At 42.9% G+C, this 17,222-nt stretch overlaps 2 protein-coding genes across 4 annotated transcripts in view; one reads left to right on the top strand and one right to left on the bottom strand.

Moving 5' to 3' along the window:
- The first annotated feature begins 4,608 nt into the window (after positions 1 to 4,608).
- Positions 4,609 to 7,418, top strand: LOC100196300 (Dynactin subunit 6). Of its 2 annotated transcripts, NM_001141329.2 has the most exon segments (8): positions 4,688 to 4,759; positions 5,026 to 5,090; positions 5,317 to 5,422; positions 5,688 to 5,776; positions 6,214 to 6,261; positions 6,643 to 6,785; positions 6,955 to 7,086; positions 7,125 to 7,414. In NM_001141329.2, coding segments are annotated over 7 exon segments (585 nt in total). In that variant the 5' UTR covers positions 4,688 to 4,730; the 3' UTR covers positions 7,060 to 7,086; positions 7,125 to 7,414.
- A 2,528-nt stretch (positions 7,419 to 9,946) lies between these two features.
- gtf2e2 (general transcription factor IIE, polypeptide 2, beta) overlaps positions 9,947 to 17,222 on the bottom strand; it is a 28,248-nt gene continuing 20,972 nt past the window's right edge. The window contains exons 3-8 of one of the 2 annotated variants that reach the window (XM_045712869.1): positions 15,818 to 15,909; positions 14,239 to 14,346; positions 13,320 to 13,502; positions 13,106 to 13,199; positions 12,125 to 12,240; positions 9,947 to 11,264 (exon numbers count right to left, since the gene is read on the bottom strand). In XM_045712869.1, coding sequence (XP_045568825.1) covers positions 11,148 to 11,264; positions 12,125 to 12,240; positions 13,106 to 13,199; positions 13,320 to 13,502; positions 14,239 to 14,346; positions 15,818 to 15,909 — 710 coding nt within the window. In that variant the 3' untranslated portion in view covers positions 9,947 to 11,147. 2 annotated transcript variants of the gene reach the window in all.

Here is a 17,222-nt window from a genome sequence, read left to right as displayed (position 1 = left end):
TCTGTCCTCTGCGGACACACCGGTCGGCATGACAATGAGCGAATACAGCCAAAGACCTGGGTACAGTTAACACTGATCTGGGACCAGGATAAATGGTGATTGGAGACTAGTCAAGGACAAGGTGAGGTCAGAGTTCAACTATCAGTCAAGGACAAGGTGGAGGTCAGAGTTCAACTATCAGTCAAGGACAAGGTGAGGTCAGAGTTCAACTATCAGTCAAGGACAAGGTGGAGGTCAGAGTTCAACTATCAGTCAAGGACAAGGTGGAGGTCAGAGTTCAACTATCAGTCAAGGTGGAGGTCAGAGTTCAAAGGTAATAGAGAATTGTCCTGTTTGTCTGTTAGTTTTTATGGAGTTTGGGGTGAGTGTCTTTCTGTCCATCTGTCTGTAACTTCTCATAATCTTGTTCTGGTTTAGCCAGTCTGTTTAACTCATGTGAAATCTGTTTTGGTTTAGCCAGTCTGTTTAACTCATGTGAAGTCTGTTTTGGTTTAGCCAGTCTGTTTAACTCATGTGAAATCTGTTTTGGTTTAGCCAGTCTGTTTAACTCATGTGAAGTGTGTTTTGGTTTAGCCAGTCTGTTTAACTCATGTGAAATCTGTTTTGGTTTAGCCAGTCTGTTTAACTCGTGAAGTCTGTTTAACTCATGTGAAGTCTGTTTTGGTTTAGCCAGTCTGTTTAACTCATGTGAAATCTGTTTTGGTTTAGCCAGTCTGTTTAACTCATGTGAAGTCTGTTTTGGTTTAGCCAGTCTGTTTAACTCATGTGAAATCTGTTTTGGTTTAGCCAGTCTGTTTAACTCATGTGAAGTCTGTTTTGGTTTAGCCAGTCTGTTTAACTCATGTGAAGTGTGTTTTGGTTTAGCCAGTCTGTTTAACTCATGTGAAGTCTGTTTTGGTTTAGCCAGTCTGTTTAACTCATGTGCAAATCTGTTTTGGTTTAGCCAGTCTGTTTAACTCATGTGAAGTCTGTTTTGGTTTAGCCAGTCTGTTTAACTCATGTGAAGTCTGTTTTGGTTTAGCCAGTCTGTTTAACTCATGTGAAGTCTGTTTTGGTTTAGCCAGTCTGTTTAACTCATGTGAAGTGTGTTTTGGTTTAGCCAGTCTGTTTAACTCATGTGAAGTCTGTTTTGGTTTAGCCAGTCTGTTTAACTCATGTGAAATCTGTTTTGGTTTAGCCAGTCTGTTTAACTCATGTGAAATCTGTTTTGGTTTAGCCAGTCTGTTTAACTCATGTGAAATCTGTTTTGGTTTAGCCAGTCTGTTTAACTCATGTGAAGTCTGTTTTGGTTTAGCCAGTCTGTTTAACTCATGTGAAGTCTGTTTTGGTTTAGCCAGTCTGTTTAACTCATGTGAAGTCTGTTTTGGTTTAGCCAGTCTGTTTAACTCATGTGAAGTCTGTTTTGGTTTAGCCAGTCTGTTTAACTCATGTGAAGTCTGTTTTGGTTTAGCCAGTCTGTTTAACTCATGTGAAATCTGTTTTGGTTTAGCCAGTCTGTTTAACTCATGTGAAATCTGTTTTGGTTTAGCCAGTCTGTTTAACTCATGTGAAGTCTGTTTTGGTTTAGCCAGTCTGTTTAACTCATGTGAAGTCTGTTTTGGTTTAGCCAGTCTGTTTAACTCATGTGAAGTCTGTTTTGGTTTAGCCAGTCTGTTTAACTCGTGAAGTCTGTTTAACTCATGTGAAGTCTGTTTTGGTTTAGCCAGTCTGTTTAACTCATGTGAAATCTGTTTTGGTTTAGCCAGTCTGTTTAACTCATGTGAAGTCTGTTTTGGTTTAGCCAGTCTGTTTAACTCATGTGAAGTCTGTTTTGGTTTAGCCAGTCTGTTTAACTCATGTGAAGTCTGTTTTGGTTTAGCCAGTCTGTTTAACTCATGTGAAGTCTGTTTTGGTTTAGCCAGTCTGTTTAACTCATGTGAAGTCTGTTTTGGTTTAGCCAGTCTGTTTAACTCATGTGAAATCTGTTTTGGTTTAGCCAGTCTGTTTAACTCATGTGAAGTCTGTTTTGGTTTAGCCAGTCTGTTTAACTCATGTGAAGTGTGTTTTGGTTTAGCCAGTCTGTTTAACTCATGTGAAGTCTGTTTTGGTTTAGCCAGTCTGTTTAACTCAGTGAAGTCTGTTTAACTCATGTGAAATCTGTTTTGGTTTAGCCAGTCTGTTTAACTCATGTGAAATCTGTTTTGGTTTAGCCAGTCTGTTTAACTCATGTGAAGTCTGTTTTGGTTTAGCCAGTCTGTTTAACTCATGTGAAATCTGTTTTGGTTTAGCCAGTCTGTTTAACTCATGTGAAGTCTGTTTTGGTTTAGCCAGTCTGTTTAACTCATGTGAAGTCTGTTTTGGTTTAGCCAGTCTGTTTAACTCATGTGAAGTCTGTTTTGGTTTAGCCAGTCTGTTTAACTCATGTGAAGTCTGTTTTGGTTTAGCCAGTCTGTTTAACTCATGTGAAATCTGTTTTGGTTTAGCCAGTCTGTTTAACTCATGTGAAGTCTGTTTTGGTTTAGCCAGTCTGTTTAACTCATGTGAAGTCTGTTTTGGTTTAGCCAGTCTGTTTAACTCATGTGAAGTCTGTTTTGGTTTAGCCAGTCTGTTTAACTCATGTGAAGTGTGTTTTGGTTTAGCCAGTCTGTTTAACTCATGTGAAGTGTGTTTTGGTTTAGCCAGTCTGTTTAACTCATGTGAAGTCTGTTCTGTTCATACCTCGTCATCACGTCACTTCATCCAACATCTAAAAAGGGGAGAGTCTGCTTATACAATTGCTCTCTCTCTCTGTGTGTGTGTGTGTGTGTGTGTGTGTGTGTGTGTGTGTGTGTGTGTGTGTGTGTGTGTGTGTGTGTGTGTGTGTGTGTGTGTGTGTGTGTGTACATAATTCATATATTATGTACTACTTTCTAAATTAGGTTAGCGCATATTTAATCATTTATGTATTCTCTTCTTCTACAACCCATAATTAAGAATTTATAGAGTTTTGAAAATGCTAATTTCCTTTCTGATCTAGGCAGACATCTGAAAGTTTGAGTGATTTGAAGCTCTGTGTTTTGAAGTTCAGCCTGACTATCTAGAAAATGTGTTGTTGATGATGCTTTTTAAATGATCAGGAAGTGGGAGAGGTGGGAGAGGGTAATTGAAAAGTGTGTGTGTGTGTGTGTGTGTGTGTGTGTGTGTGTGTGTGTGTGTGTGTGTGTGTGTGTGCTAATTTCAGATACAGTGACGGGTTGATGATTGACAGGTAACTCTGTCCTCTGCGTACACACCGGTCGGCATGACAATGAGCGAATACAGCCAAAGACCCGGGTACAGTAAACACTGATCTGGGACCAGGATAAATGGTGATTGGAGACTAGTCAAGGACAAAGGTGGGAGGTTATAATTGAACTCCATCAGTCAAGGACACGGTGAAGGTTATCTGTCAGATGACATGTTGTTGACACTTCTTATACTTTCAGATCTACATAGGGGCTAGGGGATCAGGTTAGGAGATAGGGGCTAGGGGATCAGGTTAGGAGATAGGGGCTAGGGGATCAGGTTAGGAGATAGGGGCTAGGGGATCAGGTTAGGAGATAGGGGCTAGGGGATCAGGTTAGGAGATAGGGGCTAGGGGATAAGGTTAGGAGATAGGGGCTAGGGGATAAGGTTAGGAGATAGGGGATAGGGGATAAGGTTAGGAGATAGGGGCTAGGGAATAAGGTTGGGAGATAGGGGCTAGGGGACAAGGTTAGGAGATAGAGGCTAGGGGATAAGGTTAGGAGATAGGGGATCAGGTTAGGAGATAGGGGCTAGGGGATAAGATTAGGAGATAGGGGCTAGGGGATAAGGTTAGGAGATAGGGGCTAGGGGATAAGGTTAGGAGATAGGGGATCAGGTTAGGAGATAGGGGCTAGGGGATAAGATTAGGAGATAGGGGCTAGGGGATAAGGTTAGGAGATAGGGGCTAGGGTTGATTTGGGATTCAAATCAAAGTTAATTTGTCACGTGCGCCGAATACAACAGGTGTAGACCTTACAGTGAAATGCTTACTTACAGACTCTAACCAATAGTGCAAAAAAGCTATTAGGTGAACAACAGGTAAGTAAAGAAATAAAACAACAGTAAAAACACAGGCTATATACAGTAGCGAGGCTATAAAAGTAGCGAGGCTACATACATGTAACCAATGTGAAATGGCTAGCTAGCGTTTCCATCTGCTGTTGTCGATGTGTGCAGAGGGTCCCTGGTTCGAGCCCAGGTAGGGGCGCGGAGAGGGACGGAAGCTATACTGTTACATACAGACACCGGTTAGTCAGGCTTATTGAGGTAGTATGTAGGTATGGTTAAAGTGACTCTGCATATATGATGAACAGAGAGTAGCAGTAGCGTAAAAGGAGGGGTTGGCGGGTGGTGGGATACAATGCAGATAGCCCGGTTAGCCAATGTGCGGGAGAACTGGTTGGTCGGCCCAATTGAGGTAGTATGTACATGAATGTATAGTTAAAGTGACTGTGCATATATGATAAACAGAGAGTAGCATAAAAAGGAGAAGAAAAATAATAATACTTTAACCATTTTCTCTGAATAAAAATACTATAAGGAGATTAGGCCAGCTGCAGTTTTGTAAACATTCGCTAGGTGACAGTAAATCCCCATTAATCCTCCCCTCCTCATCTTGTCTGCGTTCCACGCAAGCGCACAATGACGTCGTTTATCCTGAGAAGGATTCGAAATCGATTGTCGAAAAACTCAAGTCGATCAGCAAAATGTCGGATAAACAAAGTGCTCAAAAAAGGTATTACGAATCCAACTTGAATTCGTTTTTAGTACAGTATTGTGTATCAAATAACACATTGTTACTGTCTCATAATGTTTTATGATAGTTTGAATGTGTTAAACAAGGTGAATATGTTTTAGGAAACCGCTAGCTAACGTGACTAGCTAAGTTAGCTGCTTGCTATAGCTAAAATCGTAACTAACTTGTAGACATACAGATGATTCATAAATGGTACGTTTTTTTGTATGGCTGATTATTACCAACACTTGGTTTTCTGTTTGTAGTGCTAAAATAGCAGCTGGCGCCGTGGTGTGCGTGGAAAGCGAGATCAGAGGGGACGTCACTATTGGTAAGAGGACATAAAATGTAGCCTTTAGCTTAGCTAGCCAGGTAACGCTCGCTAACTATTTATTTAACAATGAGCAACAACATTCGTTTGTCTGTAGTAGCTCTAGTCTCCATATAGCTTGACATTATTACATGGTTCAGGTTACTGAGTACATATCCACTTTGCAGCCAGCTAAAATGGTTGATGTAGGAGGCTAACGTTACACATTTGACTATGGTTCTTCCAGGTGCCAGAACGGTGGTCCATCCCAAAGCCCGCATTATAGCCGAGGCAGGACCCATAGTCATCGGAGAAGGCAACCTCATCGAGGAACAAGCTCTCATAATTAACAGGTGAACATAACAATAGTGAATCTTATAGAAGTGGAAGGGTGCAATGGTGAGGTCTCTCCTGTGTTCTATTGATGCCTCTTTCTCCCCCCCCCTCTTAATTTCCCCCTCCCCTGTTACATCCATCCATTCTCCCTACACTTTATTCCTTCCATCCTTTTATTCTGTCTTTCCCCCACCTCTCTTTTGCTCTCTCCTACCTCTGTTTCCTCTGCCATATGATGGTCTACATTGTAGTGATTGAAGCTGGTGTTCTGTCTCTGATCAGTTATCCAGAGAACATAGCTCCTGACTCTGAGGGAGTGGAGCCCAAGACGATGACCATCGGCATCAACAACGTGTTTGAAGTTGGATGTAGTATCCTTTTATATTGAAGTGTGGTACACTGACCTATAGGGTACAGCCACTGACCTATAGGGTACAGCCACTGACCTATAGGGTACTGCCACTGACCTATAGGGTACTGCCACTGACCTATAGGGTACTGCCACTGACCTATAGGATACAACCACTGACCTATAGGGTACAGCATATAGAGGTGTAGTACAGCCACTGACCTATAGGGTACAGCCACTGACCTATAGGGTACAGCATATAGAGGTGTAGTACAGCCACTGACCTATAGGGTACAGCATATAGAGGTGTAGTACAGCCAATGACTGACCTTTAGGGTACAGCTATTTGGACATTTGACCTCTGTCTAATATTACATATCTGTATGTGTGTATATTGTTGCTCTGAAAGTCCTTTTGTTGGTAAAGTATGAAACTATCCTTAACCAATGATACTTGCAGTGTCTCAAGCTTTGAAAATTGGGGACAACAATGTCATAGAATCCAAAGGTAAGAAAGGTTAAAATGCCACAAATTCAGTAATGACAGTCTTCTTCCCAATGTTCTATATGACTGAGTGTGTCTGTGTAGTTTGGTTTTTAAATGACTTATGGAGAGAACCCTTCCATCATCTGAACTGTTGATTGGTTTATAAATGACTTATGGAGAGAACCCTTCCATCATCTGAACTGTTGATTGGTTTATAAATGACTTATGGAGAGAACCCTTCCATCATCTGAACTGTTGATTGGTTTATAAATGACTTATGGAGAGAACCCTTCCATCATCTGAACTGTTGATTGGTTTATAAATCACTTATGGAGAGAACCCTTCTATCATCTGAACTGTGTTCTCATATCTGTTCAACCCCCCCTCCCCCCTCCTCTCCAGCTGACCTGGGCAGGAACATGATTCTAACTTCTGGTTGTATCATCGGCGCCTGTTGCCAGGTCAACACCTGTGAGGTCATACCTGAAAACACTGTCATCTTCGGCTCGGGGTGTCAGAGACGTGTGCAGACAGAGCGACCACAGGTACACACACACACTGAGATTAGTGTTCTACGGGTCTGTGTGTATAAGGCCTGTACATACAGTCTATGTAGCTTTGTCTTTCTCCACTTTATACCAAAGAACCAGTCCATCCACTGTTTCCTCGTCAGCAGTGAAGAACAACATGTCTTTGTGTTCATGTGTTCTGCAGCCTCAGACTCTTCAGCTTGACTTCCTGATGAAGATCCTCCCCAACTACCACCACATGAAGAAGACTGTCAAAACCACCTCCGCCGTCACGCCGGCCAAAAACTAACCCCCAGCTCGCAGCCAAAAATGGACCTCTCTGGCAGACAGCGAATGAAGGAATCTCTTACCACTCAAAATGGACCTCTCTGGCAGACAGCGAATGAAGGAATCTCTTACCACTCAAAATGGACTGCTACTACTTTAACAAATAACTGAAGAATGTCACTGAACTGTTCTCCTTGTCTCACCACACCAAGGTCCTGTTTCCCAGACCCAGCTGGATTTAAAAAGCTTTTAGTCCATGATTAGGCTTGACCTGTGACTGGGAAACGGCCCCTTTGTAGTGGAAGTGTTATATGTTTCCTGTCTGACTGTTTACCACCAAATGCTTTATATCCAAATGTAATTAAAAGGACTTATTTAAAAGTTGTAGTTTGCTGTTTGGAGACTGTAGGACAGGGTTGCTGTACTCTGACTAGAAATACTCACTGGGTGCGTCCCAATAATCTCCCCTTTCTCCCAAAGTGTGCACTTGTTCACTTCCCTACATTGGATTTTAGGATCCCTCCCTGTTCTAACCTTCTCATCCTATGGGTTTTGAGGAGACGATTAGAGGACTCAAGGAAATCCAATACAATCTGTTTTGGTTTAGCCAGTGAAGTCCGTTTTTGTTTTACTTTAGCCAGTCTGTTTTAACTACATGGAAACTTGCTCCAACTCATGCCTACACCACTCCAATGCTCAGGAGGATGGAGAGGTTATTGGGACTCAGACACATTAATACCATGTGTAGATGTGGCAAACTTTAAACAGGTTTGGATTGGATCACTTTGATCAGATCAGAGAAACCACATGTTAATGTGAGGTGTAAACAGGGCTATACATATACCCTCTTCTCTTTTTTTTTAAATGGCATCCGCAAGATTAGAACCTGTGAACCTAGAACATTTGAGTCATTTAGCAGACTCTCTCATCCAGAGAGACTTACAGTAGGGAGTCATTTAGCAGACTCTCTTATCCAGAGAGACTTACAGTAGGGAGTCATTTAGCAGACTCTCTTATCCAGAGAGACTTACAGTAGGGAGTCATTTAGCAGACTCTTATCCAGAGAGACTTACAGTAGGGAGTCATTTAGCAGACTCTTATCCAGAGAGACTTACAGTAGGGAGTCATTTAGCAGACTCTTATCCAGAGAGACTTACAGTAGGGAGTCATTTAGCAGACTCTCTTATCCAGAGAGACTTACAGTAGGGAGTCATTTAGCAGACTCTCTTATCCAGAGAGACTTACAGTAGGGAGTCATTTAGCAGACTCTCTTATCCAGAGAGACTTACAGTAGGGAGTCATTTAGCAGACTCTCTTATCCAGAGAGACTTACAGTAGGGAGTCATTTAGCAGACTCTTATCCAGACAGACTTACAGTAGGGAGTCATTTAGCAGACTCTCTTATCCAGACAGACTTACAGTAGGGAGTCATTTAGCAGACTCAACGTAGTCAGTATGTAACATGAGGTTGAAAACCAGGCGGGCTGCTGTGTTCTGGATAAGTTCCAGGGGTTTGATGGCACAAGTAAGGAGCCCAGCCAACAGAGTTTCAGTAGTCCAGATGGGAGAGGACAACTGCCTGGATTAGGACCTGTGCCCCTTGCTGTGTGAGGCAGGGTCGTAGTCTACGGACGCTGTAGAGCATGAACCTACAGGAGCGAGTCACAGCTTTGATGTTTGGAGAGAACGACAGGGTGTTGTTCAGGGTCGTACTCTATGGACGCTGTAGAGCATGAACCTACAGGAGCGAGTCACAGCTTTGATGTTTGGAGAGAACGACAGGGTGTTGTCCAGGGTCACGCCACTGGTGTCGGCAACCGTGATGGAGAGATCTTTGAGTGGGCAGGCCTTTCCCTGGGAGGAAGAGCAGCTCCGTCTTGTCTAGGTTGAGCTTGAGGTGGTGGGCCGACATCCAAGCTGAGATATCTGCCAGGCACACACAGATGTGTGTCACCACCTCGGTGTCAGAAGGGGGAAGGAGAAAAGCAGTCGAGTGTCATCTATCTCAGTGCTAGCAGGGGGTGGGCCACCATCCTTGTTTTTGTATTTAAAGCTGTTCAGAGTTTGTAGGTTAGAAATGTAATTAGTAATGTTGGGTAGAGTTGGAAAACTAGTCGCAAACGGGATTAGAACTGGCGACCTTGGCAGGTTGCAACGCGCGTTTAACACCCCCCATACACCTCCAACCTGACACCCTAAAAAGTTACTTTTGTCTCTCAGCTGTAAATTCCACTCACTGCTCTGTCATTAAGCCTCGCCCACTGAGCTTTCATCCAACCAGTCTATTCGCCCACTGAGCTTTCATCCAACCAGTCTATTCGCCCACTGAGCTTTCATCCAACCAGTCTATTCGCCCACTGAGCTTTCATCCAACCAGTCTATTCGCCCACTGAGCTTTCATCCAACCAGTCTATTCGCCCACTGAGCTTTCATCCAACCAGTCTATTCGGCCACTGAGCTTTCATCCAACCAGTCTATTCGGCCACTGAGCTTTCATCCAACCAGTCTATTCGCCCACTGAGCTTTCATCCAACCAGTCTATTCGCCCACTGAGCTTTCATCCAACCAGTCTATTCGCCCACTGAGCCATCATCCAACCAGTCTATTCGCCCACTGAGCCATCATCCAACCAGTCTATTCGTCCACTGAGCCATCATCCAACCAGTCTATTCGCCCACTGAGCCATCATCCAACCAGTCTATTCGCCCACTGAGCTTTTATCCAACCAGTCTATTCGCCCACTGAGCCATCATCCAACCAGTCTATTCGCCCACTGAGCCATCATCCAACCAATCTTCATTTGTCTTTCCGTGATTCCTCGCGTCCTCTTTCTCCGAATCAGATATTACCTTTAAATGTAACAATCAGATTGAATCCAGATCTCATGTTATCAAGAAGAAACAGTACAGTGTGTTTTCTATGACTTTATTGTGTGTCCGTCAGAGAAAGGCCTCAGGAAAAGGTACTGTGTGTAACATGCTCAGTAATGAAGAAAGCTCCGAGACCAGCGGTCACCAACCAACCAGGAATTGGAGATACAGGGTGTGTAGGCTTTTGTTCTAGCCCTGCACTAACACAACCCATTCACCCAATCAAAGTCTTGATGAACAGTTTATTAGCTGAGTAGTATATTCTGATGAACAGTTTATTAGCTGAGTAGTATATTCTGATGAACAGTTTATTAGCTGAGTAGTATATTCTGATGAACAGTTTATTAGCTGAGTAGTATATTCTGTAAGGGTTCTATGGGAGTGGGGTGTTTGTCTAGCCTGGTTTCAACTCTGCTATGACTCCTTGTCATGCCGTTTGGAATGACAGCACAAAGACCTGGGACCAGGCTAGTGTTTGTCTGAGTAAACATGGTAGATTCTACGAGTTGTTTAGCTAATTCAGGAGTGTTTGTGCAGGTCTGGAGCAAAACCCTGCACGTCCTGTATTTCTCCAGGTTGCCATTGGTGACCACTGTTGTAAATGAATATAAGGAACATCCACAGCAGATGATCAGACTGCTATTATTTAAAACCACTTCCACACACATTCTCTCTCCAATACCACACACACAGTGTCCATCCTGTTCCAGACATTTACACATACAGCCCCTTCTAAGGCTGGAACTTTTCCAGACATCCCCATTGGAGTATTACCAGATTCCAGGGAATTTGTCATTACAGGAATATTCCAACTGGGATTTCTGGAAAACTGGAATTTTTGCTACCCTAAAGCCGTCCACCTTTTGTATTACCGCTTAGAACCAAACTGGTACAGTATTATCAGAAAGGACAGCGAGCGCCTCTTTAGGTTGGTGTGTTTGGCAAGGACTTCACTTCAGTCAATCAGTCAGCCATCTTGTGTCTCAATGTTCCAAAATGGCTTCCTTTCCTCATCTCTTCTCCTTTATCATCGGGGAGGAAAGGACACAAGAAAAGGAAGCAAGTTCACACTTTTGAGACACCGCCATTGTCTCCTCTCATCTTCATTGTAGTTTTGGTGAGACAAATAAAAAAAGTTTATTTCTGGCAAAACAAACTACAAAAACAACAACTCCCAGGTCACCCCTCTCTCACTGGGCCAGGGAAGAGGAAGTGGGAGGGGTATAACCAGGAAGTGACATCACTTCTTAGCGGGTACGCCCTCTGAGTAGTCCTCCAGTACTCCAGCCAGATGGTCGTTGTGAGTCTTGAAGCGCCTCTTCTTCTGTCCACCTGGCTTCTTCCTCTTGATTGGTAACTGTAGCAACACCACCAAAACAGACAATCACAGACCGGTTTATTGTAGAAACAACCAATCACAGATAAGTTATGTGATATGGATGAAGCAGTGTGTCAGTACTCAGTCGGGGTACCAGAGAGAGAGGAGAGGAATATAAAACAGACGGGGAGGGAAGGAGACAAGCTGAGAAATATGCAGAGAAAGATAGAGAGAGTGATAGGATAAGAGAGTGATAGAGCCAGGAGATGTGGACATAAATCCGTACCACCATAAATTGACTAAATTATCACAATGTCGATAAATAGAACAAGTTTATAACATGAATGTGCCCCTCAGTTACTTTTTATATGACCCTTCAACTTACTACTTCTAGTTTGAATGTTGTAGCGATCAACTGTCTCGGTAACAAATAGCCCATATCAGTATATCAGTCACGACTTATTTCATGTTAAACATCACATTCCTCTAGTAAAGGATCCTTATCATTACTATCCACATGTTAAATGTCCTCTCTATGTTCTGTGTGGGTGTCAAGATCATTTTCGGTTGATTGTCCCAGCAATGTGACAGACCGGCAGGCCTGGGCAATTCCAGTCGTCGGGGGGGGCTTGATTGGTGTCACACCTTTCCCCCCATCCCCTAGCAAAACACAGCTGATTTAAACTAACTGCTTTCTACACTGAAGATCATGATTAGTTGATTACTGGAGTCAGGTGCGTTAGCTGCCCCCCCCCACGACTGGAATTGAGACAGAAACAGAAAGTGAGAGAGAGAGAGAGAGAGAGAGAGAGAGAGAGAGAGAGAGAGAGAGAACAGCGGTGGAGAGGTAGAGAGATCTGGAGAGGTAGAGAAAGAGGTGGGGAGAGAGAGAAGCTCACCACTTTCTTGGGTCCAGTCTCCTGCATGGAGGAGATGCCCTGTCTCTTGAGATAGTCCTCTATCTTCTCTTCGTCCATAGAGTCCACTGGGATACTCCGCCACAGCTTGGTGAACTCTGGGACCATAGACCAGGAAACACAGACAGGATACCATTAGCTCGGGTAGGACAATAGTAGTTTATTACATTTTTACAACTAGGTCGTACTTGGCAGATAAAAGCTGAATTGCAGTACACAATACATACAAGTAAACAAATCAAAACATACAAGTAAGCAAAAAATTACATTCAGTTAATATCCTATATTGACTGAATGAATCCTGGTATGAACGAACTGAAAGCTCTACACTTCAAAATTACGTCATAGTAAAAAAAAGATATATATATAAACCTGCGGGATCTAACCACTGGGAGGAGCCATTGAGGTCATTACGTAAAAGAGAAACCAGACCAAGCAAAGGGAGAGAAACCGTACCAGTGCTCACACTTTCTACAGAGAACTAAGTGACTTTATGCAGTTGTACTTTAGACGTTACTTCTTTAGACTTATAAAACATAAACATTTTTTTTTAACCTTTGGCAATATTTACAGAATGTATTTCATGTCAATAAAGCTCCTTTAACTGAAATAAGGAAGAGAGACCTTATCAACGCTCTTATCTGAATCTACTGCAAACTGATAATTAAGGGAGAAATTGTACCAACACTTTCACATTCTGCATTGGAAGACAGGAGAAAAACCCTACCAATGCTCAGCTTTTCAACAGAGATTTAATGGGGAGAAACTATACAGATGCTCTCATCTTCAACCACTGCAAACTAAATTAAGGGAGAGACCATACCAACACTCTAGTTCTAATTAACATTATATTCTCACCTTCTACAGAGAACTAAGCAAAAGACACCATACCAATGCTCCCACTCATCTACCATGAGGGCATTTTTTTTTATTAAGGTAGAGAAACTACACCAACGCTCTCACCTTCGTCAACTGTAAACTGACAGTGTTTATCATTATAGAACAGAATCTTCTTCTTGTCTGGTCTTGTCACAAAGATGATCTGGTCTCCCAAAACCTGGGGAGGAACAGAGGCCGTTACTATGTCTGACTCATTAATACTCTTACACACACACACACACACACACACACACACACACACACACACACACACACACACACACACACACACACACACCTTTAGTGCCTTGGCAGAGTTAGGTAGTCCCTCCTCCACATCGTCTAGCAGTAATCCTCCCAGTCCCAGCTGGTCATGTTTATCCAACAGTCTGAGCAGGGCTTTCTTGTCCTTCAGGTGATATTTGGGCTTGAAGGCATATTTCCCATCCCTCACCTCTATCTTAGGGTTACTGGCCAGCGCCTGGGGGACGGGACAGAGACTTAGTCAAGTCACATTTATTTCAACGGGTCTCAAACCACTTGTCTGTTTGGCCCGAGGAAGAGGAGGGTGGGACGGAGGTAAATAAAGAGAGGGAGAGAGCAAGAAGAGAGAGAGGTGGAAGATGGTTTCTAAAAACGATGTTTTATGAGTAGAATAATGAGGGCAACAGTTTGGGGAGGTGGTAGTGGTTTTAAAGAATTCACAATTGATCCATATCAATAATCATTATCATTTAACAAGTTGTTGTTTCTGATACATGTCTTATTCTCTCTCTCTCTCCTTCAGACACACATGGGGCAGCAGGTGCTTGTGGGAGGTGGGAACTCAAACGTTACTGTTCACATGCTTTTGAAATCAAACCAATTCTTCAACCAATAGGATATCAGCTAGCTAAACGTTGCTAATAATAAAGTTAGCTAGCTTGCTTAACCTTGATCATATTGTCAAACGATCTACATTATTCACGTTGATAAGTTTGTAATTGTCAAAAACAGATTTGGCGTCATCTATTGAAAAGGTGAAAGGTCAAGCAACAAAACATTCTCAGTTTCCCACTCGCACCTCCCGATAATTCTGATAACATGAACGCCCCAACACACACCTCAGTCATCAGCCATTGTTTCTGCTTCATGATAACTCTGATAACCCCAACACACACCTCAGTCATCAGCCATTGTTTCTGCTTCATGATAACTCTGATAACCCCAACACACACCTCAGTCATCAGCCATTGTTTCTGCTTCATGCCGATGTCCAGTAGTTTGGTCTCATCTAGAATCTCCTCCACAGTCAAGTGGTGAGTATCACCCCGCTGGTGTCTGGTCTGGAGGACAGGAAGGAACATAGAGGAACAGGAAGGAACATAGAGGAACACATGATCAATAGTGAGACTCAGGGCTGGAAATGAAGCTAACCTGCTAGTCAAGGCTTTCAGTTTGGGCTTGAAAATATGACAAACTAAACCAACAGTAAAAATGTTGACTTTTCATGTATGGCATTTAGGACCTGAATGTCACCCAGGCTAGTGTTGTCTAATAGCCAGGTGGACAGTTTCTAAAATCCTTCAATTCAGTGTAGTAGGCTGAGTACCGTACAGAGAAGAACGGAACTCAGAATCCAGGACCTTATTGGTTGGTCACATGATACATTGCTTAAAAGAAGTCATCTGTGTAACAGCAGCTTGTCTGCATCGACTGTGTCAAGACAAGGTAGCTTCAGTACTGGGAGAAGGTATAGAGCACACACACACACACACACAGACACGCGCACACGCACACACGCACACACACACACACACAGGCACACACACACACACACACACGCACACACACACACACGCACAGGCACACACAGGCACACGCACAATCTGTGAACGTTATGCAGATTGTTATGAGTCAAAGTCTGGTGTGAAAAACCACCCAGGCTGTCAGAGTTACTGTACCAGAGCTCAACCATAAACATCTTGACTAAAAAAGTGTGTGTGTGTGTGTGTGTGTGTGTGTGTGTGTGTGTGTGTGTGTGTTGTTTACTTCCAAAAGAAAGAGTGGAGAACCAAAGAGTAGAAGGAGGAAGTAACATCACAATAAACCCAATAAGACAGATGGAGGGTTCAGAGGGGTTAAAGGGGAGTGGGGTAATTGAGATGACAGCTCAGACTGTTGAAGGAGGAAACAACCCAATAAGACAGATGGAGGGTTCAGAGGGGTTAAAGGGGAGTGGGGTAATTGAGATGACAGCTCAGACTGTTGAAGGAGGAAGTAACAACCCAATAAGACAGATGGAGGGTTCAGAGGGGTTAAAGGGGAGTGGGGTAATTGAGATGACAGCTCAGACTGTTGAAGGAGGAAGTAACAACCCAATAAGACAGATGGAGGGTTCAGAGGGGTTAAAGGGGAGTGGGTTAATTGAGATGACAGCTCAGACTGTTGAAGGAGGAAGTAACAACCCAATAAGACAGATGGAGGGTTCAGAGGGGTTAAAGGGGAGTGGGTTAATTGAGATGACAGCTCAGACTGTTGAGGGAGGAAGCTCACCATTCAGGACACCACTGAACAACCTCTATGACACCATGTGATTACTACAGTGGTGATTTGACAGTAGGATAACTGTGTGTGGTCCTGTGTAGATCAGTTGGTAGAGCATGACGCTAGCAACACCAGGCTTGTGGGTTCCACCAGTACGCAAACTGAACACACTCACTACTGTTAGTCACTCTGGACAAGAGCATCTGCTAAATGACTCAAACGTCATGGACATGGCATCATCCACGTATTGTGTGTGTGTGTCCACCTTACCTTCATGTAGTTGACTATCTTAGCCAGGCAACCAAACTTGTAGCCAGAGCTGCCTGTCAGAGCCTTCAGGTTAAAGTTACCATTACTGGTGTCTGGAGAGGAAGAGAGAGAAAAAAAACTAGTCAGATAAAACTATATCATAATTACCAGCTCAAATACAGACCAGGATCAGCATCTATACATGTTGTCCAGCTCAAATACAGACCAGGATCAGAATCTATACATGTTGTCCAGCTCAAATACAGACCAGGATCAGAATATATACATGTTGTCCTGCTCAAATACAGACCAGGATCAGAATATATACATGTTGTCCAGCTCAAATACAGACCAGGATCAGAATATATACATGTTGTCCAGCTCAAATACAGACCAGGATCAGAATCTATACATGTTGTCCAGCTCAAATACAGACCAGGATCAGCATCTATACATGTTGTCCTGCTCAAATACAGACCAGGATCAGAATATATACATGTTGTCCAGCTCAAATACAGACCAGGATCAGAATATATACATGTTGTCCAGCTCAAATACAGACCAGGATCAGAATCTATACATGTTGTCCTGCTCAAATACAGACCAGGATCAGAATCTATACATGTTGTCCTGCTCAAATAAAGACCAGGATCAGAATATATACATGTTGTCCAGCTCAAATACAGACCAGGATCAGAATCTATACATGTTGTCCAGCTCAAATACAGACCAGGATCAGAATATATACATGTTGTCCAGCTCAAATAAAGACCAGGATCAGAATATATACATGTTGTCCAGCTCAAATACAGACCAGGATCAGAATCTATACATGTTGTCCAGCTCAAATACAGACCAGGATCAGAATCTATACATGTTGTCCAGCTCAAATACAGACCAGGATCAGAATATATACATGTTGTCCAGCTCAAATACAGACCAGGATCAGAATCTATACATGTTGTCCAGCTCAAATACAGACCAGGATCAGAATCTATACATGTTGTCCAGCTCAAATACAGACCAGGATCAGAATCTATACATGTTGTCCAGCTCAAATACAGACCAGGATCAGAATATATACATGTTGTCCAGCTCAAATAAAGACCAGGATCAGAATATATACATGTTGTCCAGCTCAAATACAGACCAGGATCAGAATCTATACATGTTGTCCAGCTCTTGTTCCACACTAAGATGAGAGCAGTTATTCAATAGACTCATATAGGTCCTGTGAATATCAGTTATTCAATAGACTCATATATGTCCTGTGAATATCACATTGTACTAATTCAATAACGTTGTGATTATATTGTTTTTGTGGAAGATTTAAAAAAATATTTTAAAGAATTAAAATCTGTAGTACAAGCACTAGGAAGTGCCATTCCCCCTGTGTCTGATATGGTTATAAGGGCACTAGCTAGGG

Source organism: Salmo salar, unplaced genomic scaffold (genome assembly GCF_905237065.1).
Source record: "Salmo salar unplaced genomic scaffold, Ssal_v3.1, whole genome shotgun sequence".
In the NCBI taxonomy this organism is placed as follows: domain Eukaryota; kingdom Metazoa; phylum Chordata; class Actinopteri; order Salmoniformes; family Salmonidae; genus Salmo; species Salmo salar.
This window is presented reverse-complemented; position numbering and strand designations above follow the sequence as displayed.